Source organism: Sus scrofa, chromosome 16 (genome assembly GCF_000003025.6).
Source record: "Sus scrofa isolate TJ Tabasco breed Duroc chromosome 16, Sscrofa11.1, whole genome shotgun sequence".
Taxonomy (NCBI): domain Eukaryota; kingdom Metazoa; phylum Chordata; class Mammalia; order Artiodactyla; family Suidae; genus Sus; species Sus scrofa.
Genome location: NC_010458.4, coordinates 34680994 through 34708248, shown reverse-complemented (window position 1 = coordinate 34708248; position 27255 = coordinate 34680994). Strand labels below are relative to the sequence as shown.

The 27255-nt window shown below is 39.4% G+C and overlaps 2 protein-coding genes across 6 annotated transcripts in view; both read left to right on the top strand.

The window, feature by feature from the left end:
- The window catches only part of PLPP1 (phospholipid phosphatase 1), a 137158-nt gene that overhangs the window by 33276 nt on the left and 76627 nt on the right, over positions 1-27255 (top strand). For 2 of the 5 annotated variants that reach the window (XM_013984778.2, XM_013984777.2), the window contains exon 1: positions 5597-5940. The exons of 1 other annotated variant lie outside the window; for it this stretch is intronic. In XM_013984778.2, the coding sequence (XP_013840232.1) occupies positions 5920-5940 (21 nt within the window). In that variant the 5' untranslated portion in view covers positions 5597-5919. Of the gene's footprint in view, positions 1-5452; positions 5941-27255 lie in introns of those variants that run through there. 2 more of the 5 variants (XM_003133951.6, XM_003483822.4) reach the window with 2 other exon arrangements.
- SLC38A9 (solute carrier family 38 member 9) overlaps positions 1-27255 on the top strand; it is a 219253-nt gene that overhangs the window by 150579 nt on the left and 41419 nt on the right. The gene's annotated exons all lie outside the window — the stretch shown is intronic.

Below are 27255 nucleotides of genomic sequence, written 5' to 3'. Positions count from 1 at the left end.
CACGACGGGAACTCCCTGTTTATTTTTTAAAATGTTTTAAAAATCGAAGTATATTGAAGTACTTTTCAGGTTCTTTTCCCTTATAGATCATTAAAAAATATTGCGTATCATTCCCTGTGCTATACAGTAGGTCCTTGTTGATTATCTATTTTATCTACAGTAGTGTATGTATATTATTCCCAAACTCCAAATTTATTCTTCTCTCCCCTTACCCTTTAGTAACCATGAGTTTGTTTCTATGTCTGTGGGTCTATTTCTGTTTTGTATATTAGCTAATTTAAAGATTCCATATATAAGCAATATTGTATGACATATGTCTTTGTCTGGCTTACTTCACTTAGTAAGATAATCTCCATTTTTAATTTAGGCATAAGAATAGATGTTTGTTTCACATGACCTCCTTTTACGACTTTTATTTTAAATACCATAAAACTCTCTATATATGGAAAAACTAGTATCAATTTTTTAAAAAGTGAGAAGTGGAGTAGATCCATTCCTTAAAGTACAATTGACCTTTGAGTAAAGCAGGTTTGAACTGCTCTGGTCCCTTTAACACTTGGTTTTTCACTAAAGGCCTGCTACAGCACTACAGGAGAATGTGTGGATTTTTGAACATAGGATACGGAGGGCTAACAGTCAAGTCATTCTTACATTATCAGCTGAGGGTCAGCTCCCCCAAATCCTGCATTGTTCAAGGGTCAACTGTGGTTCACATTATCAAGGACACAAAAAATACTTACAGTGTTATGAGCATGTAAGAATAGTGGTGGGGAAATTAACCCTATTCCCCACCTCTAAGTGGAGACAAGCTTAAATGTGTGTGGCGGGGGGGGGCGGCGCTAAAATAACCCATGGCACAGTGGGTTAAGAATGCAACTGCAGTGGCTTGGGTTGCTGCAGAGGAGTGGGTTTGATGCCTGGCTCTGTGCAGTGGGTTAAGGGATTCCGCATTGGTTGCACCTGTGGCTCAGATTCAGTCTCTGGCCTGGGAACTTCCATATGTTGCAAGTGAGCCCATATTAAATAAATAAGGTGAGTTAACCAGTCATATCAATACAGGGAGGAGATTCAACAGAGCACAAGCTGGGAGTTGTGAACAGAAAAGAAACTGGATGATGAGCAAAGGGAGAATTTTAGTATGTTTTCTAAAACAGCTGAAGAAGGTGGATTCTGATTAAAGACCTGTAACTAGACGGCAATCCTACCAAGATTTTTTTTAAAAGGAAAATATATGAGATGTCTTTAAGACTACAGATATTATATAGGTAATTAACTTCTCTATCTCTGGTGATATATATTTTAAAGAGGTTGTTAAATGGGAGTTCCCATCATGGCTCAGCGGTAACAAACCTGACTAGGACCCACGAAGAGGCAGGTTTGATCCCTGACCTTACTCAGTGGGCTAAGGATCTGGCATTGCCTTGGGCTATGGTGTAGGCCAGCGGCTGCAGTTCCAATTAGACACCTAGCCTGGGAACTTACATATGTGCAGATGGGGTCCTAAAAAGCAAAAAAACAAAAACAGAAACACAAAAAAATCCCCCAAACAAAAGAGGTCGTTAAAGAAATAATTTGTGAGGATCCCAGAGAAAGGAAGTTTTGATCACCTGAGCTAAGAACAAGTCATGCAAGACATGCCCCAGTTCTTTGGTAGATTAGGGAACCATGGTAGATTTGGGGTTGAGTAGGTGGTAGGGAGGCAGAAATAATGGATGTGGATTCACAGAAATCTTTGTTTTTGAAAAAAATATGTACTGTGTGTCTACCTAGATCAGACGTTTGCAAGACAATTGCACCTACATTTTTATATTTGATTATCACAATAAGCCTATTAAGGAAATATTGTCTGCCTAAAAAACAACCATAAAACTCATGACCTCCAAGCTTGACACTGAAGGAGAGTCTTGGTGGAAGAATATCTTGGTTTGCCCACCCACAAGGCTTCCAAGTCTCATTCTAGAAATTCACCTCCTTTTATGGAGGTGAATTACTTCTGGCAAAAGACTGGCTCAAGTATAACAGAGGACTTTCCCCTTAATACTATGCAGCAAAGCTGAAGAAGGGTTGGCAGCCCATAAACAATATTTTAGGAACCAAAGAAGAACAAAATGGGAATAAACACAGAAAAGGACTTGAAACTAAATAATCTGGTTTACAACATAAGGCTCATTCATCTTGAATTTATAGCCTACTGTAGAGATTATGACTTTGTCACTACTAGATTACTTGTTATTTATTTATTTTACTCTTTTTAGGGTCACACCTGTGGGATATGAAAGGTCCCAGGCTAGGGGTTGAATCGGAGCTTCAGCTGCCAGCTTATGCCACAGCCACAGCAACACTGGATCTGAGCTGCATCTGGAACCTATGCCATAGTGGCAATGCTTGATCCTTAACCCACTGAGTGACGCCAGGATCAATACTGCATCTTCAAGGATCCTAGTCGGGTTCTTAACTCCCTAAGCTGCGAGATGAATTCCATACATTATTTGTTTTAAATGACTGTTTTCAATCTTTCACTATGTATTTTCGGCAATGTTCTTTGCCTCCAGATATACTTTTAAGCTACAACCTGCTATAACCTACCTTCTAGAGCCATATCTTCTACTAGTCCTTAATTTGAGTTAATTCACAGCCTTTCCTACTCAAAGACCTCAGGATATGTCATTTGTCTTGCCTCTATGCTCAAACCATTCTTCAATGTCCATTCTAGTTACACAAGTTGTTTTATTCAGGGGTTTGTGGTTTAAGGACCAGAAATGCAGTTAAGTTAGCTCAAGTAAAAGGTTTTCATAGTATAACATGATTTTCCAAAAGTACTCTTAAAGTACTCCTGAGCCTTATATCGGTTGTGAATATTTGAGGCTTAAGCAATTTTGTTCCTTCACATCAGAAGAAATCTGGAGGTGGCCAAGTTGCTGGTTGTAGTAACTGAAGATTAAAAGACCAGTGATGCTCCTCTTTTTGGCCTTTCCCTTGTGATCACAAGGTGGCTGCTGTAACTCTAAATATCATGTCCATATTCAAGGAAGTAGAAAAGGGAAGTAAAGGAAGCTAACCTTTTCCTTTGGTTAGGAAAGTAAAAATTTTCACAGAACTCTGCCAGTAGACTTCTACTTACATCTAAAACAACTCTGTCACAGACTACTCGTAAAGGAAGTTAAATGACAAAATACATTATTGGAAGGAAAATATTACAACATAAAGAGTTGCTACTGAGAATAAACAAAGAACATTTAGAATTTGATAAAAATAAGATAAACAATTTAATAGAAAAATAGTTGAGGAGCTCCCACTATGGTACAGTGGGTTAAGGACCCAGTGTTGCCACAGCTGAGGTGTAGGTTCCTGGCCTAGGAACTTCCATTTGTGGCAGGTGTGGCCAAAATAATAATAATAATAATTTAGGAAAAGCTGCCCAACTACATTAGTTATCAGGGAAATGCAAATTAAGACTACATTAAAATATACATTATATCCATTAGGTTATCACAAATTAAGAAATCTGAATGTTGTGTTGATTAAATGTGGAGTCTTATCCACCACTGGTGGGGATGAGGCAAAAAGGTACAATCACTTCATAATACAGCCTGGGTTTATCCAGAGAAGTTGGATATTGGCACACCCCATGATGTAGCAGTTCCACAGCTAACAATTCCACATAGGAGATATGCACAGAAAGAACAATGTAACTATCACCTTCTTATGAAGTGTCTCCAGAGCTCCCTGGTGAACTGCATACCCCCTACCCTTTGTGTGCCTCAACACACCTTCATTACAATATTCACTTAATTACATGCCCAATACATACCGGCATTGAAAGTAATTAAAAGTAATTTCAATTTATGGTGGCCTTACAATTTGGGGTCCCTGTGACTCTGGAAGGGACCAGAACAACTCAGAACATAAACAATAGCACATCTTTCTCAGGTATAAATTGTTTAAAACTTTCAAAAGATATTCAAACAAAAGGTGAAATCCAACGTTCACATTCCTTTTAGAGAAAAACATTCTTCTTCAAATACATTTTTGGTTTGTGGGGAATCACGTGGGGCTACAATTCCAGACTCCCTGAGGGTGATTTTATCTGTCCATCAGTTTTATGACTGTTTTGCAGGAAAAGTCAGAAGTAGTAGATACAGTTTTCAATTTGCCTCCCATCTTTGATAAAGAAGTTAAGAATGAGCAGGAAAGATACCGATTGTTAACATCTGTTAGAGGGTTTGATCTTTTATTATTTCTTATTTTTTATCTTTTTTTTTTTTTTTTTCCAGGGCCACACCTGAGGCATATGGAAGTTCCCAGGCTAGGGGTCCAATTGGAGCTGCAGCTGCCGGGCCATCCCACAGGCACAGCATTGTGGGATCCGAGATGCATCTGTGACCTACACCACAGCTCAGGGCAACACTGGATCCTTAACCCACTGACTGAAGCCAGGGATTGAACCTGCGTCCTCATGGATACTAGTCGGGTTCATTACTGCTGAACCATGATGGGAACTCCCAGGGTTTAACGTTTTATAAAACACTCTCATATATATATATATATATAATATATATATATTTTTTCTGAGTTTCATCACTTCTTGACTAGAACACAGAGCAGGGATTAATTATCAATTCTTTAACAGATTAGGTAAGATTACTAAATTTTGCTAGGGTCCTTCTGGAATCAGGGTTGAAAGGAATAAAGACAACTCATTTTGATACTTGTTAAAGCGGTGAGGAAGACTATTCAAAACTGTTGCAATGCGGGGGGTCATAACTTGCAACAGGAGAAAGAGACTGCTCAACTCTGAATACGGGAAAGATACTTGGGGATTTATTATAGGCAATAAAAAGGCAGAGTTGGGGGTGAGTGGATGTAAAATCATTAAGAGAACATTAAGGTAAGGGGATTCTTGCTTTAAAAGCAGGCCAAGGATTTATATATCAAAGGACTTAATATAAGGACTTTGATCACATATGAAACGTAGCCAAATATCAAGGGTGCAGGGATGACTTAGCAGAATTCTCGCTAATACGGGTATCTACCCTGCCAGATGTGAAGGCCTCAATGGAGGCCTAGGCCAGCAGAGGGCTCGGAGGAGCCTGACTAAAGTTTGGACAAGGAGAGAGTCTTTGTCACCGACTACCCCGTTCCTCTGTATTACCCAATCCCCGTGGATAAGGAGAGCTGGCAGGCAGCCAGGGTCGCGGCCCAGCTCCTCCTCCGACTCTGCAACGACCTTCAGCCAGGGATGAGGAGGCCAGGTTCGGCGATCCCCATCCGAAAGCGGATCGGAGAGACGTCCCTCGCACAGCAAGGAAGGTACCCCCACGCTCCGCCCGTCTGCCGCGCGTCCCACTTCAGGGGCGGGGCCCGCAGGTTGGGAGGGGCGGGGCTGGCGGTGCCGATTGGTTGGCTCTCCGGGCTTGGCGTTTCCCCGGCCCCGCCCCTCGCCCCTCACTGGCCGCTCCGCCTCTGCCGCACTCCCTCAGCCCGCGAGGCCGCGCGCAGGCCGGTCCCGCGGTGCTCCGCGGGAGGGGCCAAGCTTGTGTTCCTCCTCCCTACCGGTCCTCATCCTTAAAGCACGAGTCCGACGCCCCGCCTATTGGAGAGGGTGTCTCGAACTGGACAGCGAGCGGCCGGGGCGGGCCAGAACCCACCAAGGAGGGCCTGAGGCAACCGAGCCGCCGAGACGGGCACGCGAGCGTCTTGGCCCCGACTGAGTAGTTGCGGGAGTTGCGAGGGGAGGGGTCGCGGGCGCCATTGCTGCTCGTCGGAGCGCCTCCGAGCCGCCGTCAACCCTTGGCTGCTCTCCCCGGTCTGGGAAGAGCAGTTGCCAGTCCCCGGCCGGGTCTCGTGAGTCGGGTGCCCCCGCCGCCGCCCACGCCGAGACCATGTTTGACAAGACGCGGCTGCCGTACGTGGCCCTCGATGTGCTCTGCGTGTTGCTGGGTACGTACGCGTCGCCCGCTCGAGGGGCGTGTGCGCGCGAGCCCGGGGTGGGGTGCACCGGTGGGTGCGGGCGTGCGCCCGCTGGGAGGGGAATGGCCGAGAGCCGCTGGCGGGCGTGGAGGGTGTGTGTGCCTGAGGTGCGAGCCTTGCCGGGCGAAAAGCTGGGGGCGGCTTCCGCGGCCTTGGGACCCCGCTTCGCAGCCTGAACCCCGGCTCCCGCGTGGCCGCCGCTGTCTGCCTGTTGCCCCCCGGTACGCTGAGCCCACCCTGCTTGGACGCTGTTCACATCTCTGCTCTCCATCCCTTCTCTCCTGTCCTCTGTTTCTCGATCCACTCCCAGCCAGGAGGGTGGGCTCCTCCCTTCTCTGGTGTAGGGAAGGCTGGTCGCTGGCTAATCAGGTTCAGTAGCGAAACCTGAGGTTTGATGCATTGGGGGTTCTCGCTAACCGGCTCCAGTTCTTGGTTTATCTTACCTGTGGGAAGCAGTTTAATTTTTCGTCTGTAGGAGACAACAACGTTCCTAATTAGAAGGTGTTACCGCGTTGTAAATTGTCAGGCTGTAAGTGGGTGTGATGATGCCAGGTTTCTGGCTATCGGTCTGGATAGCTCGCTTTTTTAGGGGATGGGGTGGGGGTGGTGTGTCCCAGACCTTCAGTTTCCTTCTCTGCACAGACCTTGCCATCGTGTAGCTTTCCATGTCCTGTGAGAGCCCACAAGGAGCACTAGACATTTCTTTGGCTGCAGCAAATTCGGCGTTGTCTTTCTGACCGAAGAGTTCAGTGGTGGGGGTTCTGATTGCCAGTTGCTTCTTTCTTTTGGCAAGAAAGAATTGAAGTCATCTGGATGAGGGAGGGATAGGTATTGGAAGGAGAGACTTTCGCCTTTTTTATGTGTTGTGTAAGGCAATATCTTTGAGCTATTTATATGCAGTGGAAAAAATGACAAGAAGACCTGTTCAAGGTTTGGGTAGCCCTACTCATGTCTGAGTATCGAAGTAATGGTATTGGCAAGTTTTCAGCATTGGAGAGCTGTGACTTCAGCATCCTAGATGCAGGTCTGCATAATGGCTTTTCAGTGATGGAACGTTTCCCCCAGTTTTAATCCAGTATTCCACTCTCCTGCCTCAGACTTGACCATTTAAGGTGCTTGTAGTCTTGGCGAATTTTTAGAAATTTTGTTACCTGTTTTTTGAGAAAATTTTTTTTTACTTATGAAACATCTTTATTATTTACCAAGACACTTACTGTATAACTACTTCACAGTGAATTTTAGGAATTCAGTTTAGGAAAGGGAAACATGATTTTCGAACATTATTTTTATGGAAACACAGGTAATCCTTTCAGATATCACTTCTGACATAGTCATAATTACATTAAGTACATTCAAACTTATTTGCAATGAAAAGTTTACCTTGGTAAAAATGTTATAGTTTAAAACTGGTTTAAACTTATACTCAGAGATTTGTTAAAACAATTTCATTTATATTTTACTCAAGGGAGCGGAAAACATTCAGTTAGAAGTAACTTTGGTAATTCATGGAGTTCCCATCGCGGCTCAGTGGTTAACGAATCCGACTAGGAACCATGAGGTTGTGGGTTCGATCCCTGGCCTTGCTCAATGGGTTAAGAGTCCGGCATTGCCGTGAACTTCGGCGTAGGCCAACGGCTACAGCTCCAATTAGACGCCTAGCCTGGGAATCTCCCTCCATGTGCCACAGGTACGGCCCTAGAAAAGGCAAAAAGACCAAAAAAAAAAAAAAAAAAAAAAAAAAAGTAACTTTGGTAATTCAGAAATACTGGATGTTGGAGTTTTCATTGTGGTGCAGCAGAAATGAATCTGACTAGTATACATGTGGATGAGGGGTTCAGTCCCTGGCCTTCTTGTTCAGTGGGTTGGGGATCCAATGTTGCTGAGAGCTGTGATGTAGGACGGGAGCTGTAGCTCCAATTCCACCCATAGCCTGGGAACTTCTATATGCTGCTGGTATGGCCAGAAAAAAAAAAAAAAAAAAAAAAAAAAAAGGATGTTAGCCTATCATTGCCACATAGTGTACTTTCAGAATTATATTTAAACTTGCCCTTCTCCTACCTCATGGGAGTTACTAATTAATGAAATGAACATCATGTTTTTTCTTTCGGTCAAGCACTGAACCAGGATAGATGAAGCATAATACTGCTTTGAAGTAGTTGAATATTATTAAACACAAAGTCATTTGGTAGATGTATGTTTTGTTTTGTTTTAATTCATGTATAATGGAGGAACCTATATACAGTGCAGCTTTATGAATTGTAGGTTCTTTTAGTCTGTTTTCAGCATGATGTAAACATCATATAATTGTCTTACGGAGATATGAGTAATTTTTATTGCTATATTTACCTGACAGTTGCAGGATTTATGATGGCTCTCAAAAGAGATAAAATTGTGTTTATGATTTTAAAAATCCTAGGTGATTATGGGAAAAGCTTGTTTTGGGGACTTACACATTAACTATGTTTTAGGAAAGGATAGATCTATTTGAAACACTTTTTATTTGTTTTTGTATTGCTAGAGTTTTCAAGTATTTTAGTGTATTGTCAAGATAAGCCCAGAATTCCCTTTTCCTAAATAGATAATGAAGTACTGACTTATTAGATATATAAGATGACATTAGATTTAGCAATGTCAACACTCCGTTACAAACAACAATGAAGGACAATAGCGATGCTAGAGATAGAAAACTTTTTCATGCTGACTTATGGGAGGTAATATATTTTTTATTGCAAACTCATCTTTCTAGGGAGTCTAAAGATGATTTTAAATTTGGTTTTTATTCACCTTACTGACAGCATAAGATTGGCAGCCTAAAATTATGGTAGCTCAAAGAGGACTATCAACTTAGCATTAACTTTTTTCTTTTTCTGTGGAGAACTACAGGTAAGAGTTGACTAAACCAACAAAAACATGATTAAGCACTTCATAAGTACAGGGTTCTGAGAAAGTGATTCATAATTATAATGTGAATGTGTTCCAGGTTCTGTTAATGATGACTCCAACATCATACAGTGTATCCATTAATATGATGATGTTGTGATTGTGTTACATGGCTACTTTACAGAGGGTAGTGTCTGTTGCACTGATAGTTAAATATGACTTTGTGTATGTGAGCTGTGCACGCATGTGTACCAGCATGTACTCCTAAGTGATTATTGTCATCACTATGAAACATGGATTCCACTATATAATATACCAAATTACGTAGAGGATATTATATAATCTGCTCTGGTCAGTGGATCTGGTCAGTTTTTGGAAAAAGAGTGAGGTTTTGAGAGATGATGTGTATTTGATTCCTCTCTGAAATGGAGTGTAGTCTTGCCATCTTTCTGTGCTCTTTTGGTAATGAGTTCTATGATCATAGAAAAGGCCATGAAGATCATCTGAGCACACAAGAAAAGCTGCTCTGCAGGGAGTGGTATGTGTCCTGAATAAAATTATTTGAGTGTAATAGCTGAGGGTCATTTTAGATTTTATCCACCCTGGTATTAGGCTGCCAGTTAATGTACACTGATTGGACTACTAGTTGATTCAGTGCACATTGGTTGAAGGCTAACTTTGTGCCAAGTCCATGTTAGGTGCTGGGGATACAAAGATGAATAAGACAATCCCTGCCCTAAAGGAGCAGAGTCCAATGAAGGAGAAACAAACAAGAGGTTACAATACATCATGATAAATATAATAATGAAGGTGTGGAATAGATGCCCTTTGAGTAGGGAGAAGAAAGTTTTTTTAGATCTGATCCATTATAGATAAATGGATTGTCTGTTTACTTTTAGAGATGCAGAAATGACAAACATTACCTGTGATTACTCTTAGAATCTTGTGTTTTTCCCTCCTCAACTTGATATAGGGCCATAGGAACCCAAGTAAGTACCTACGTTTATGACTTGTTTGAAGATATCCCATGATAGCAAGAAGATTTAGGTGAAACTAGCAACCTTTTTATGTGCCTGTGTTTTCCTGGGTGGCAGTTATTTGTAATACCTTTCCGTATTGTGCATTCTCCTCTTGCCCCTCCAGATCTTTTCTCCACCCTGCTCTGTGCTCTGGGAAGCTTTTTCTGTGGATGACATCAACTAGGCTCTTGCTCTTTGGTTTCTTGATGGCTTTGACCAATGGGACAAGAGCAGGAGGCCTGGCAGAGCCAGTTTACCTCTGCTGGATTTGTGTTGCCAGAGCTGTTTCATGTTTTGTGAGTAGGTCACATCCTCTATGCAGTGGCCTTCTCTGTCAGCCAGCGACAGTTACAGACTTTTCTGTGTTATGGTAACTCTTTACATGCACCTTTAGGCCCAGAGATGATAATGGCTTCCTGACGTTGCTATCCGGGAAATATTCCACCATCCCTTGGTGCTTTCCCTAAACCCCGACTATACTTTTGAAGATGGTTCCTTCAGTAAATTCTCTTGAACACCTTATTTGAATGTGCTGTCTTTTGCCAGGGCCTTGCTGATAATACTCATGTTATGGCCAAAGCGCATCTGAGGTAGCTTCCCTTTCTGCACTTGACATCGGTTACAGTTGCCCATGATAGCAAGTGATAACAGGAGGTCATGGGCGCCAACATTGGCTTTCCTGTAAGGGAGGGGGTCATGGTTATCTAAGCATGCTCCAAGTGTGGTATCGCCATTACGCCAAATCATTTCCATTTAGAGGAAAATCTGACAGCAAAAACATTGGCAGCTGTACTAAGTGGTTGTGGAATCCCTGTTGCTTACTCTTCCTCAGTCATTATGCTGACATTCTGCCCCTTAAGTCTTACCCCTAAGAAGTGCTGCCTTACCGGACCCTTAAGGAAAAAATCAAATATTTAGTGAAAGAATCTCTTGTTAAATAGTCTCCAGCCTTCCCTATTCTCTTAAAATTTATTTGTTCATTCACTAATTCTTAGGTATGTGTTTGTTTAATATATAGTAGGTGCTAGGCATTCTGTTAGATACCAAAGAGAAAAATAAGTAAAAAGTTAGTAAATGAGTAGGACACAGTGATTATCCTGATTACTTGCCATTTCAACTTCTGTTAACTTCTATGAAGCAAGCTTTTGCTTCTGATGAAAGTTTACTGCTTTTGTTTCTCTGTTTTATATAACTTTTCTCTTTCCTCTTAGCTGCAGAGAGAGGGAAGGAATCTCAAAAAATGAACAAAAGTTTGTCACACTGGCATATTCTTGGGTCAGACTGACCTTCTGTTGCAAGGTTTTTTCTACATTTAGATGGCCAGTTTGGAACAAAAGCAGATACCTGGAGGAAACTGATAGTATTTGGCTCTAGTTGGTTTTATACAGTTGACTTTCAACTTAAATTTACCTTAGTTGGAATAGAGTATGGAAATATTAAGAGAATATTTCCCTCTGTAGCTTTTATGAAAAGTAAATTTTTCTTTTATATTCTCTTTGAATTACATTCTTTGGGGAACTCATGGACATGCTATGCATGTTTATTAATTTCTTTCTTGTTTAGTCATTTTTGGCTGAGTTCTACCAAAGTTTCATATGTGTTACTCAGCTTGTGGAATTATTCTGATTCTTTTGGATAAGAAATTAAAGTTTAAATTGTTAGTGTTTATCCTACTAAAAAAGAAGTTGGCAGAAAAATCACTGAATGCCTACATTTTTTTTTTTTTTTTTGACTTTTTGCTGTTTCTTTGGGCCACTTCCGTGGCATATGGAGGTTCCCAGGCTAGGGGTCTAATCGGAGCTATAGCCGCTGGCCTACACCAGAGCCACAGCAACGAGGAATCCGAACCGGGTCTGCAACCTACACCACAGCTCATGGCAACGCTGGATCGTTAACCCACTGAGCAAGGGCAGGGACCGAACCCGCAACCTCATGGTTCCTAGTTGGATTCGTTAACCACTGCGCCACAACGGGAACTCCCTGAATGCCTACATTTTAAGTGAACCAATTAACATTGAGCACTGGGAGCACTGTAGCTTCTATTTTTTTGTAATGTTAATTGTCTGCTTCCTCCTAATTTAGGTGGTTTAATCTGGGATTTGGGATGGAAATGTACAGTCTGTGTAATAAAGTTGTTAGGGATTATAGAGACACTGATTTATGTCTTTCCTTCCTTCCTACCTCCTTTCTTCCTTCTTCCTTCCCTCCCTCCCTTCTTTTCATTCTTCCTTCTTCCTTTTTTTCCTTTTTACTTTTTTTTTTGCCACACTTGTGGCACATGGAAGTTCCTGGGCCAGGGGTCAAATCTGAGCTGCAGCTGTGACAACACTGTGGCAACGCCAGATACTTAATCCACTGAGCCACAGCAGAAACTCTTTTTTTTTTTAATTGAAATATAGTTGATTTACAATGTTGTATTAATTTCTGCTGTACAGCAAAATGATTTCAGTTTTTGTATGTGTGTATTTTTAAAAATATTCTGGTTTATCACAGAATGTTGAATATAGTTCCCTGTGATATACAGTAGGACCTTGTTGTTTATCTGTTCTGTATATAATAGTTTGCATCTGCTAACCCCATACTCCCAATCCATCCTTCTCTCTCTGCTGCCCCCGCCATCCTCTGGCAAACACAAGTCTGTTCTCTATGTCTGTGAGTCTGTTTCTGTTTCATAAAAGTTCATTTGTGCCCTATTTTGTTTATTTATTTTTTGCTTTTTAGGGCTGCGCCTGTGGCATATGGAGATTCCCAGGCTAGGGGTCCATTTGGAACTACAGCTGCTGGCCTATGCCTCAGCCACAGCAATTCAGGATCCGAGTCATGTCTGTGACCTACACCACAGCTCACAGCAACACTGGATTCTTAATCCACTGAGCGAGGCCAGGGAGCAAACCTACAACCTCATGTTTCCCTGTTAGATTCGTTTGCGATGCGCTACAATGGAAACTCCTATTTGTGCCATATTTTAGTTTCCACATATAAGTGATATCATACAGTATTTGTCTTTCTCTTTCTGACTTCACTTAGTATGATAACCTCTAGTTGCATTCGTGTTGCTGCAAATGACATTATTTTGTTCTTTTTTTTATAGCTGAGTAGTATTCCGTTGTACATATGTACCACATCTTCTTATCCATTTATCTGTTGATGGTCTTATCTCTTTTCTTATTTTCTTTCCAAAAAAAGCATTCATTCAGATATTAACAGCAGTTGCTAGTAGTTTTCTTCTTTCCTTTTGTCCTCCTTTTTCTACTTACTTTTTTTAGTTTATTTTATTTTTTCCTTTTTTATCATTTTTATACATATATATTTTATTTATTATATATATTTTTATCATTTATATATATATATTTATACTGTACAGCATGGTGACCCAGTTACACTTACATGTATACATTCTTTTTATTCACATTACGTGTTCCATCATAAGTGACTAGACAAGAGTTTGCAGTGCTACACAGCAGGATCCCATTGCTAATCCATCCCGAATACTTACCTTATTTTTCATTCACTATTTCCCCTCCCTCCTGCTTTCTTTCTTCCCTTCAGTCTTCTTGCTGTCTAGCTTTAAAGCCCAGATGGCTCAGACAGAGTTGTTTTTAACTTAACTGAAACTAGTCTAACATTGGGAATGACTTTATATATAAATTTTTCTTTATGAACTGTGAATTTTTCTTTTAAACATTAGGGAAGCAGCATAGTTTAGTGATGGACTTTGGATCCAGACTACCTGGGTTCACATTTCAGCTCCTTCATTTACTGTGTGACCTTGGGCACATTTCCACTTTGTGTCTCTGTTGCATTAGCTCTGCAGTGATAAAAGTACCTACCTTTTGTGGTGGTTGTGAGGCTCAAATGAGTCAATATGTAAAGGGCTTAGAGCAGTGCCTTATGCTTGATGTGCGTAATATGTTTGTCAAATAAAATTTATCCTCTATAATCCTACTATAAGTATAACATAACAATTATTTTAGTAAAAATAACATCCGTGTATTTTTTATTAAGGACAAAAACACAAACTTTAAAACATTTTCCATGAGTGCTTGGAATGTCTTTGAAGGGTACAGAATGTCTTGAAATAGTAGTATTTTATCAGTCATGTGTAAAAACCACATGTATGATCTTAAGGTGGTGGTAATCCCACCTATGGTGAAAGTTGATCTGTATAGTCTGTGGTAGAATATAATTAAACTAATGGAAAAGGTGTTACTTTATAGGAGTTAAGTCTTGAATTTCCACTTAATCAAGAAAATGGCACTAGTCACCTTCACTATTTTTATCGCCCAGTCCTTGGAAATGATTGAGTGACCAAGTAAAAGGTAGATTTAATATTCCTAAAAAACTATTGTATAATACTTTTCCATACCCCTTCTTCCTCTTAGTCTTGTTTTTTCAGCCAGATACTTATTTTGACTTATGTTAACCTGATAATGATTTTTTTTTGGAGGGGGGGCTTTTTTTTTTTTTGTCTTTTTAGGGCCACACCCACAGTATATGGAGATTCCCAGGCTAGGGGTCTAAGCGGAGCTACAGTTGCCGGCCTATGGCACAGCCACAGCAATGTGGTATCCTAGCCGCATCTGCAACCCATACCACAGCTCACAGCAATGCCAGATCCTTAACCCACTGATCGAGGCCAAGGATCGAACCTGCCACCTCATGGTTCCTAGTTGAATTTGTTTCCACTGGGCCACAATGGGAACTCCCTGATAATGACTTTTTAATGTTGTGTTTAACACGGTAAGTTTTTAAAATATTTGACTTTGCAACATCTTTCATTTATTTTTATATTAGCTATTACATGCTTAGTACAATGGTAGGAGCTGTAAATATCACTGAAAAAGGTAAGCTATCACTGAAAAAGGTAAGCTGATACATGAGACAGTAACAGATGTTTGTGAATTCCATGGAAGAATGAAAATAAGGTTAGAAGAAAGTGAGATGTTGGGGGGTGGCAGTCTCAAGGAAGGCTTCTCTGAGAAGGGGATATTTGGATTCAGATCTAAGGATGAAAGTAAGTTGGTCATGGGAGAGCTGAAGAAGTTGATTCCAGGCATAGGGAAGAGCAGATATTAAGGGCCAAAGAGGCAAAGGGCATTTTGTAACAGAAAAGAGACTAGTGTGTGTGGAATATAATATGTATCGTGGTGTTTTTAATAGTGAATTCTGCAACTTATTTCTAAATGTCAGAGTGGATAACAATAATAACTGACAGTTATTTAGCGCTCACTAGGCTCTGTGTGTCCATGAGCCCTCTCAGCAACCTGCTCAGGGAGGATAGCTTGGTCATCTCCATTTTATAGATGATGGAACTGAGGCCTGGAGTAGTTGGGGAACTCTCAGTGGAACCCAGCTAAGAAGTGGTATGGTTAGGAATTGGGAAATCCATTTTAAGGATTATAACTTTATTTTTTGGCATGTGGAGGCTTCCCAGCCAGGGATTGAACCTGTGCTACAGCAGTGACCCAAGCCACAGCTGTAACAACACAATTCTTAACTCACTGAGCCAGCAGGGAACTCCAGGATTATTATTATTTTAACAAATTTTTGGCCATGCTTGTGGCATGTTGAAGTTCCCCAACCAGGGATCACAGGGTTATACCTTTGAATTCAGATTGATTGGTACAGACTTGAGAAATGAGGAGCAATGATTATTTCAGGTGGCATGGATGTTTTACGACTATTTTTATTCTATATGATTTTGCTTCAGAGTTAGTTTCTGCTTATCATATTTTGAGCATTTGTCTGCTGTTCAGAGGAGGTACTTTAATTTTTCATATGTCAAACTCCTAATAACTACTAAGAGTGTGCTAAGAGAGTATATCAGAGTGGGAGATGTAACTGATTTGCCCTGTTCAGTAACATGCACACAGCTTTTTCTTCAAATAGCATTGTTGTTGTAGGCATTACTACGCAGGAAAGAAGACCTTTGTTCTTTATGGCATTTCTCATGAGTCATGTGTATAGAGTTCACAGTCACCTTTGGTAACTCATTCCAGCAGATATAGTTAGAACCTCATGGTTTAGTTCTCAGTTGTCACTGTTTGGAAATGTTTCCTAAGTCTTTTTTAGGGTGGGGTGCCCAGGAAAATGACATATAGGAAATGTGTAGCGGATGAGCTCTTGAGTTAATTGGCAGCTTGTTCAGCCAGGTTTTGCCTTGCCTTTTGGTTGATTTACGTCAGCAGTAAGAGGGATGGGTTGGCAGCTTAGGTGACTGAGAAGAGAGGAAAGTCATTCTTTATTGAATGCGTAAATGCACCGTTGGTAAATATTTTACATAAACTCATGAAATCATCACAAAACTCTGTGAGGTATTAGCCTCATTGTAAACTCTAGTACTGGGGATACAAAAATGGGTGAAACAATAAAACAAATTCCATGGATCTCAAATAGCTTCTTGCTTACTTTGGAAGGCCGACTCATAACAATGAGAATACTATGTGGTAAGTTGAGTAGCTGGTATGTTATAACACTTGGGTTACTAAGAGTGGGTGAGACAGAGTCATCATCTCCATCCCCAAGAACCTGTAAGGGGAGAGAAGTAGGTATTTTAATGAAGTCTATCTGTATTCCAAAACAATTTCTCCTGAAACCATTGTTTTTACTTTCTAGCAGAGATACTGTAAAGCTTTTGGAACATTACTTTTGGTTAGTGCTAAATTCTGGAAATAATTCCTGTAGATGGCTTAGACTCCATCTATATACTCCTGGGTGGAAACACTGTAATGTGAGTAGTTAGAAATTGTGTGGCACATAGTAGGCATTCAGATATTTGTTACATGAGTGAATAGGCAATATTCTCGCGTCAGCTACTCTTATGGGGTTGGAATTCTTGCTCTATCTATTAACTGTACGAAATTGGGCCGGTTGCTTTAATTCTCTATGAGTTTAGTCATCTAATGAGGAAAAAGATGATGATAATAGTGCCTTCCTCATAGTGCTGTGAAATTAGATTAAATAATGTATGAGACAATGTATGTGAAGTATTTAGCATAGCCCTGGTCTGTCGTTATTATCATTATCACTATTAAGTTAATAAACCAATTTGGTACCACTGACCCCATTTGTTATTTAAATTTGATATTGTGTGTTGGTGACTTTTCTTTCAGAACATTATTTTGTGTAGTTCTAGGTTCAGTTTACACAGCATTTAAATTGGAAACTGGTTCATATTTTAGTTTTTAGTGCCTAGATCACTGTGGGAGATGTTTTTGATTACTTCTGACCTATTTCTTTCTGGAATCAGATTCCTCACTCAGAGCTTCTTGTTTTACTTCTAGGTGAGCAGTATGCCCACAGCTCATAGACAAGGTACCCAAATGAATGTTCATGGTTGGAGAGAGAAAAGCAAGCTAGAAATAGAAGTAAACAAAGATGTGTATGAAGTGGGAGTGGCATGGTTTGGATAGTCACAACTTCTTTTAGTGCTCACATTATAAAACATGAAGATTTTATTTCCTGATTATAAACTGATCATAAGCTAATAACTTACAATACAGGTTGAAGTGTAGCTGCAGTACATCTAAACATAACCAGTTCTCATCATAACTTCTCTTGATCATTAAGAATTTGTCCTTTTCTCTTTCCACAGAGTTTAAAAAATAAATATGTAGTGATCACATCCATCTGCAGTATTCTGGAATAGTCCTAATTTTAGCTAATAGTCTTCTTCATTGAGGCAAACTGCCTCTTTGACTAAATGTAAATATTAAATATATGACTAAATGTAATTAAAATGGATACTTTTATAATATTTTTTTCCTAAAAAGCCAATTAAAATACTTTATCAAATGACATCTTAAATTAATTTGGAAAATATAGCTAGCATTGCTATGCAGTGTAGCAGAAGCCAGTGACATTTATTGTATTTTACTATTTTCTAGAATGGCATTGATAAGAGAAAGGAATTTTGAATATATTTTTTTCCCAAATATTGCCTCTGTCTGACCCAATGGCCCAATTGGAGAAACGGTCTCTTAGTTTGTGATGTTATCAAAACTTGCTAGACAGGTTATGGGTGATACTCAGCTTTATAGCTAGTATTGGATACCTACATTAATACTAACTTGATGTACCACAATATGAGTGAAATTCAAGTTCTGCCGTTGAGTATAGTTTAATTACTAACCAAAATAAATATATTACCTTTTATGAGGATAAGTTTTGCATAGGCTTTCCCCCTTGCTTAGGATTTGACATTGTGGAGGATTTTTCACTGAGTAACAATTTTGTTTATGTAACTTTATTTAAAGAGTTCAAAGTATGACCTAGTAATGAAAGCAGTTGGCTTGGAAGTTAAATTCTAACCTTGCTTCTGCTACTCTCTCTGATCACGTTGACAAGATCACATGGGCCACTTCATTTACTCACATGTAAATTAAAATGAGAGTAATGTCTGCCTTGCCTGTCTCTGAGGATCATAGTGGTAAGTAAACCTTGCTTATTAAGGAGAGTCAATAGTCACAGAACATATTGGAGCAGGTGATACCAGTGGACTTGGTAGGAAAGCAAAGAGCACATGGTGTACAGGGGGTATTTTGAGCATCTGCAGCAGACCTGTAGGATCAGTCTACCCTGGTTGTGAAGGCAGTGAGTATGTGAGTAGAAAATAGGAAAAAGATGAAGACTGATTGAAGAATTCAGGAAGTAGTGATACAGGAAAAATGGGCCCTAATACAAAGTAATGTAGGCCCCCTGCTTGAGTCTCTTCTTTTGCCACACATAGGTACATGACTTTATAAGTGATCAAGTGGCTCATGAAGTCTTGCAACTAGTTGGTTTTCCTGTGTCTGTCATACTGTAAGAAATGGTGAAAAATGCTAGCCAAAGCAAAATGTAATTTGGTCAGACTCACTGAAATTTCTTTTTTAAAATTTTTTTCATTACTCAAATGAATTTATCACAGCTGTAGTTATATAATGTTCATAAGAGTCCAGTTTTACAGGATTTCCATCCCATAATCCAAACACATCCCCCCCCCACCCCAAACTGTCTCCTCTGGAGACCATAAGTAGACTCACTGAAATTTCAGTGAAAGGAGATTTTTAGTTTTAGAAAAAGATAAAGATGAATGTTTACTTACCATTAAGTTAAAAAACAAAAAGAAACTACAATTCTAACTTAGTCTGCTTAATATCAAGAGATTGTAATCTGTATCAACAGCAGTTTGTCTTCAGCAAAGACTGTCAAATTCTTTTTTTTTTTTTTTGTCTTTTTAGTGCGGCACCCATGGCATATAGAGGTTCCTAGGCTAGGGATCGAATCGGAGCCATAGCTGCCAGCCTATACCACAACCACAGCAACGCCAGATCTGAGCCACATCTGCAGCCTACACCACAGGTCACGGCAATGCCAGATCCTTAACCTGCTGAGCAAGGCCAGGGATTGAACCTGTGTCCTCATGGATATAAATCGGGTTGGTTACCACTGAGCCATGTTGGGAACTCCTCCAAGTCTATCAGATTCTTTTGGCAAAAATCTGAAATGCCAGAGGAATCTCTTCTCACTTTTTATCCACCTGTGCTGTATTCTGTTCCAATGACTTGCAGAATAATAAATAGGAGGAAGATATTTTCTGAAATAATTACGTTATCTAAGATTGTTTCTATTTTCCCCCAGACTGATCTTGCAATTTGTTAACCAGATAATGGTTGAAATGATGAAACGTTTAATGTTACTGTGTACTAAAGATGGCAGAATGATTTCTTACTATGTAGGGCATTGGGCTATAGCTATCATTGAACAGTTAAGGAATTTCATTAGCCTATAACCTTGGAAACTTACCACCAATGAGAAATAAATACACCAGATTAAAAATACCATGGCCAAAATTGTAAGAAAATCTTTACAAAATTGAGTCCTATTTAAGAGTCATATTTTTTTATTTGTTAAAAATTTAAAACTTAGACTTAAAAGCATTGAGTTATTCAGTAGTTGTGCCTGAAATTTTAAACTCATGAGCTTCTAGAGCCCAGAGGCCCTGATGTGGGCTTTGGCTAAATTAATTTCTCCTGATAAAAAGGAAGGCAAAGAGGTGGCCTAGCAGGTTAAGTATCTGGCGCTGTCACTGCTGTGGCTCGTGTAGCTGCTGTGGCATGGGTTCAGTCTCTGGCCCAGAAACCTCTACGTGCTGCAGGTGCAGCAAAAAAAAAAAAAAAAGGAGGGGGCAACAGTGAGGAAGGAAAATTTAAAAAAATGAAAGAAGTAGATATTGCTGTAGTCTCTTCTTATCTTCCAGGAGGAAGCCAGGAGAGGATGAAGCTTCTTTGAAAGGAACAGGAACACTAGAATTAATCATGAGAATGTGCCTCACAAGGCTTGAGATTGCTGCCCAGTAAAGAGATTGTAGTGGATATTCTCATTTCCAGTTGGATAAATCTAAGGGTCACATTTATAGTGATGTAAATTTCCTAAAGTAAGGAATTTGTCCTTTAGGTTGGTCAACTGTAATTCAGCCTATATTTAGAATTCACTGGGAAAAAAGAGATTGCTGGAAAAATTTTGTGATACTTAACCTTACTTCATGTTTTCAGACTTTTTCATAATTAAGATTGAAATATTGAGATTGGGAGACAGCATAATATGGTTGAATATTTTGGAAATTAAAAGCAGAGGAGTTTGAAGTTCTTCTGTGGTGCACTGGGTTAAGGGTTCAGTGCTGTCATTGCAGCGGCTTGGGTCACTGCTGTGCTTGGGTTCAGTTCCTGGCCCAGGAATTTCCACATGCCTTGGGCACAGCCAAAAACCAAAAAAAAGCAGAAAACAAACAAAAAAAAGCAGAGGAGTTTGAAATTTTCACCTGTGAGATATAGCAGATAGAGTTGTGGCAGCAATGTCATTGCTCATATAGGGGCTAGCCATAGACATGTTTTAGTGCCTTTTCTGAATATAATTCAGGAAAAGATATTTATGGTATAGGAGATAAAGACACATTAATACTGTATATAATAAAAAGTGTGAATGGGTACTTTTTTGTGTGAGCTGGAATCATATCTATGCAAACTATAATTACTCAAGAGAGAGATGGACTGTTGTATTATTTTGAAATGGCTTAAATGTAGGGTTAAGTCTTACCTTGCAGTTTCAACAGAACTTGATTAAAATATTTTGTGTCTTATCAAGATATGAAATGTTTCCAGTTATTTTTATTAACATAAAATTTTACAGAATTCTTTTATATTCATAGGATGCATAAAAACTAAAGATTATGGCGGGAGTTCCCATTATGGTGCAGTGGAAATGAATGTAAGTAGTATGCATGAGGATTCAAGGTTTGATCCTTGGCCTCACTCGTTGGGTTGAGGATCTGGCGTTGCTGTGAGCTGTGGTGTAGGTTGCAGATGTGGCTCGGATCCCGTGTTGTGGAAGCTGTGGTGTAGGCCGGCAGCAGTGGCTCCAGTTTGACCCCTAGCCTGGGCACTTCCATATGCCAATGGTGTGGGCTTAAAAAGTGGAAATTCCCTGGTGGTCTAGTTAGGACTCAGTGTTTGGGGACCGAGATCCCACATCAAGCTGCTGTATACTGTGGCAAAAAAAAAAAAAAAAAAAAAAAAAAAGATATGGACACTGGGAACATACAGGTCTGAGTTTGAATACCAGGTCTGTCACCTACCATTAGGATGAATCACCCAAGTTCTCAACTTCAGTTTCTGTATCTGAACAGGACTGTGTCTTCATCTCTGTGTTCTCCTTGGCTCTGGTGAGGTGTCTACTACATAGTGAGCATTGGTTTATTGCATTAATATTAGTTCCTCACATATTGTATGTTAGGTTCTGTCTTAGGCAGTGGAGATGCATATAATCACACAAATAATATTAAAATGAATCAATTAGTGCCCAAAAGGGAGGTATGACTACTGTAAGTTTATAAAAAGGATTTTGAATAAAGAGAATAGGGTAGCTTTTTAAAATTAGGACTTTGGTTGCAGGGTTGAATAATAGAGCTGGAAAAGAATGGATTTAGGTCAATTGGGAGGCTGTTGAAATGGTCCAAGTGAGATAATGATAAGAGTGAGGAGGTGGTGGTGAAGATGGAGAAAAGTTGAAGGGATTTGAGAAGTATCTGGGAGGTTAAATGGACAGGCTTTTGTGACATATTGAAAGTGGGGAGTTGGTGAGAGAGAAATGTTAAAGATAGTTATGAAAGTTCTGTCTTGTGTAATTGGATGAATGTTGGCTTCTGCAGTAACGGAGCTGGGGAACACTAGGAGAGAACCCAATTTGAGATGGGAAAGGGGATGGAGAGGAAATAGTGAGTTTAATTTTGAGCATGTTATGTTTAAGGTGCCTGTGAAATTTCCAAGAGGAAGTATCAACTCTTTGTTTGGATAAATGATTTGAAAGCTCATTGGAACTGTCTGACTTTTGGGAGTAATTGGCATATTCTTAGTAATTGAAGTCATGAGAGTTGATGGAATCTTAGGAAGAAGTTAGAAAGTGAAAAGGACAGAAGGTTTAGGACTGAGCTATGAGAAATACCAACATTTCATATTGGCTGGAGGAAAGGAAAAAATACTGAGACTGAGAGGAAGGGAATACTTTAAAAACGGGGAGAATGTTCTGGAAATCCAAGTGAAGAGAATACCTTAAGGATGAGAACACAGGTAACAATGTCTGTGTTCTCCTAAAGGTGAGTAAGATAACACCTGGAAAATGTCCATTGGGTTTAGTACACAAAGGTCATAGATAACCTTATGTAAAGCCATTTTTAAATTGGGGTTTGCTGAGAATTGGGTAGTTGGTGAAGAAGTGGAAATCTGTGGGTATTGGTAATTATTTTAAAAAGTTGGGAGTTCCCGTCGTGGCGCAGTGGTTAACGAATCCGACTAGGAACCATGAGGTCTCGGGTTCGGTCCCTGCCCTTGCTCAGTGGGTTAACGATCCGGCGTTGCCGTGAGCTGTGGTGTAGGTTGCAGAAGCGGCTTGGATCGCGCGTTGCTGTGGCTCTGGCGTAGGCCGGCAGCTACAGTTCCGATTAGACCCCTAGCCTGGGAAACTCCATATGCTGCGGGAGCGGCCCAAGAAATAGCTAAAAGACAAAAAAAAAAAAAAAAAAAAAAAAAAAAGTTAGGAGGGAGAGTATAGTAGCTAATGGTCTTGGGTAGTAGGTTTTCATTAGGTTGTCATGGTTTCCTATGATATGCTGGATGGGGGAAGAATGATCTTGCCAGATAGAGAAACTATTTTTTTTTTTTTTTTTTGCTTTTTATATGCAAGTTCCCAGGCTAGGTGGCAAATCGGAGCTACAGCTGCCAGCCTATACCACAGCCACAGAAACGTGGGATCCAAACCGTGTCTGTGACCTATAGCACAGCTCACGTCAATGCTGGATCCTTAACCCACTGAGCAAGGTCAGGGATTGAACCTACATCCTCATGGATACTAGTCTGATTTTTTTTCTCTGTGCCACAATGGAACTCCCAAGAAACCATTTTTTATGCCAATTCTATAGGAAAGTTGAACTCCTCTTAGAGAACCCTCTTTACTGAGAACAGTGGATTATTAGATACCCTTGTTTTCCAAAGTACCTTACTAAGTATGGTGGAGTTTGGGATATGGAGCCTGGTAGACTTGGTTTCAAAATTTTGCTTTGCTATATATTCTTGCTTCAGGTCACATAGATGGTTATTTAGTCTTGTTGAGCTTCCGTTTCTTCACTTGTGTAATGGAGAGAATACTGTCTGCTTCACAGGTTTGTTAGGAATAAATGAGAAGCTATGTAAATAAAATACCTGGTACTTAGTAGGCATTCAACAAACTAATGTCGGCTTGTCTTTCTTGCTTCCTATGGTAGCTGCTACTTATTGTGTAGTTTCAGCATTGCATGTTTGCGTTTAGCCTTAAAGGAATAATTTGTGGGAGTCCTTCCTTCTTCAGCTTATCTTTTGTATAAAATAACTTTAGTACAAACATAGATTTTTGGGAAAACAGATACATGATTTGCTACTGCAGTAATCATAAGTATTAAAAAAAGAATTTTACCAAACTTTTTGGCTTATGTGTCTATTATAAAAAGTGTGTGTGTTTTAAACAAAGCTTACTAATTTAGATATGCCACTTTGGTGACTTCCTGCCAAAGTAAGAGTTCTTATGTTTTTCTTCTGAGACACACCTTAGTATAACTTTATTTTAGTTTCTGGAACCTTGCCATTTGGCATAATTTTGGATTAGACATGATGGATCCACATGAATATTTTTAAGATTTAAAATACCCAATACATTTTTTAAAAATTGGTGGAGACATGTGAACTCTTAAAAGCAGTTGAGGTCTCAGGTCTGGATTTAATTTGTTTTTTAAAAAAATTTTTAAATTAATTTTGTTACATTTATTGTAATTGTAAATATTACAATCATACAACAGTCATCACAACCAAATTATAGCATTTCCATCCCAACCCCCCAGTGCATCCTGCAACCTTCCAACCTATCACATTTGGAAACCATAGGTTTTTCAACGTCTTCGAGTCACTATCTGTTCTGCAGAGAAGTTCATTGTGTCCTTTTCTTAGATTCCACATGTAAGTGATAGCATATGATGTTGGTGTCTTGCTGTCTGAATGACCTCACTTAGCGTGATCATTTCCAGGTCTATCCATGTTGCTGCAAATGCTGTTATTTCTTTTCTTTTAATGGCTGAGTAATATTCCATTGTGTATATGTACCACGTCCTCTTTATCAGTTCCTCTGTTGATGGACGTTTAGGTTGTTTCCATGTCTTGGCTATCGAAAAGAGTGTTGTAGTGAACATCGGAGTACATGTGTCTTTGCGAGTCATGGTTTTCTCTGGATAGATGCCCAGGAGTGGGATTGCTGGATCAAGTAATAATTTTATTTTTTAGTTTTCTGAGGAATCTCCATACTGTTTTCCACAGTGGTTGCACCAATTTACATTCCCACCAACAATGTAATAGGGTTCCCTTTCTCCACACCCTTTCCAGCAATTATTATTTGTAGACTTTTTGGTGATGGCCATTCTAGCTGGTATAAGTTGGTACCTCATAGTGGTTTTGATTTACATTTCTCTAATAATTAGTGATGTTGAACATCTTTTCATGTGTTTTTTGGCCTGGTTGTTTAAAATTTTTAATTTGTAGTTTTGATACCTGAATTATTTCTTATGTGTATTTTGTACCAAAATGGTGAAATCAAGTCAATCTGATTTTTTTCCCTATGAATTCAATTGCTCTAAAGCAATCTCCTTAAAGCATTTAAGATCTGCTCGCCCCCCCACCCCCATACTCAACCTTTAAAGAGGCATTATCTTTTGTAATAGACAGTGACTAGCCTAGAAATTCTATAAGGGCATTAGAGTTTGCCAGCTTTATTCAGGAATCAGTATAATAGGAAACACACACTATTCTTTGGGATATGGGCCTTCCTGCTGAATGAGAGAAGTTATCGCTTGGCTAGCTGCTAATAAGGGAGACTTAGTTGGTTAAGGGAAGTTTGTGTATGGGATTGCTGAGAATGGAAGTCTCATTGGTTCAGAGAGACAAGTAACTTAATTAGGTGTTCTCACCTAAACACAGAATGCTTTGTTTTATAAGCTTAAATAATACCTAGATAGAACCCTACAGATAATAATTTCTTTAAGCTGAAGACTAAACAAATTCTATAGAAACTAGGCTTCAAAGGGGAACCTTCCCCTTGATTCACTGTCTTGTATTGTCTTCTAAAATTTGTTGGCTATTGATAAGCTTTTGAAGAAAGATAACTAAAATATATGTAGTTAGTATTTGGTGAAATGTTCCTGTGTATCTCTTTATAGATTTTCCAAGTTAAAAATAACTTTCCATTAGAGGAACTTCTCATGTCTTCTTTCCCACAGGTATATAGTTTGTAATATATTTTACTATCTTTACTTTGAAAATACATGATATTTCATTATATGGATTCACATAATGTACTTAATTCCTATTTTTTGACATTTGAGTCTCAGATATGGAATAACATCATTAGTAAAATCTAGATTAGTTTTTCTTTTAAAATAATTATGTGATTACAAATTTTCAAAAATTAGTATGTAATAAATAGGTAAACTCTAAAAAATCTGGAAAAGAAAATAAAAACCACTACTAATCTCACTACCACCTAGGGATGACCCATTTTAACATTTTGGTTACATAGGTTTGCAGTGCTTTTTTTATGTCTGTGAACTCACACTTAAACAAAACAAAACAAAAGAAAACCCATGCTTTAAAAAAGTGTTGGAATATCACTGCATGCATTCTTTTTAGCATAGTCTCCTACAAAATTACTTTTAATGTTTATGTGGTGTTTCATTGTTGTATTTGGCATAATCCAGTTTACCTCCATTTTTTTAATATTTATGTTATTTGCAGTTTTTGTGCTATGTAATTCTATATACAGCATCCTTGTAGAAATTCTGGAAAACCTTGGGTCATCCATCCCAGACTATCTCTGTGTTCTGACCTTTTCTTCCTCCTTCTTTCTCTATTCCAGTATTCCCTTCTTTAACAATAAGACCAGATCAGGTAGACAAACTATTCTTCAAACAACTTATTAATTCTCAGGCATTAATTCTCACACTCTAGCCTCTGTGAATTAAGGGTTTAAAGAGAAACATAGACCCATTTTATTTGCCAGTGATAAATAACTTCGATACATGAGTTGTGTTGTGATAATTTCATGTATGTATCAAGTCCATGGAGACTCAGAAGGAGAGCAGTGGGTGTGAATGCAGTTGGCAGAGGAGAAAGGTCAGGGAATAAGCATTTGATTATCTCTCTTAATGTGCCAGGTAATACATTAGGTATATTACTAGGCTTTTAGTTTATAGCAGGGAGGTACATAAATTATAGTTATTTGCATTCACCAAATGAGGAAACTGAACTCAGGTGGATAGGTAATTTGACCATGCTCACTCATGTAGGAACTGGGAGAATGCCAAAAGTAAACCTAGCTAGGTGTATCCGACTCCAAAGCCCTACTCTATTCAGGACCCCACCCTGCCACACCAAAGGAAAGGTTCCAGGAGGAGATGAATAGAAGCTAGAGTAGCAAGTAGGCATTATCTAGGTGAAGGGGGTGGTGTCATTGTTTGGAGCTGGGCAAGAGGTTTGAAATAAGTGGGGGGAGTAGAGAGGTGAGATGAGGCATAAGAGTAAATTTTTATTAGTAAAATTTACTCTCTTGGGATACAGTTCTGTGAATTTAGACAGTTTAGAATTTAGAGTCATGTAACCACCACACAGTCAAGATGTAGAACTACTCTGCCATTGCCCAGAATCCCCTCATGGTGTTCTTTTTTAGGCAACTCTTCCTACCATTTTCACCTCTGACAACCACTGGTCTGTTTCTTCATCCAATAGTGTCATATAAATGGAATGTCATACAATGCCATATAAATGGAATTGTACAGTAT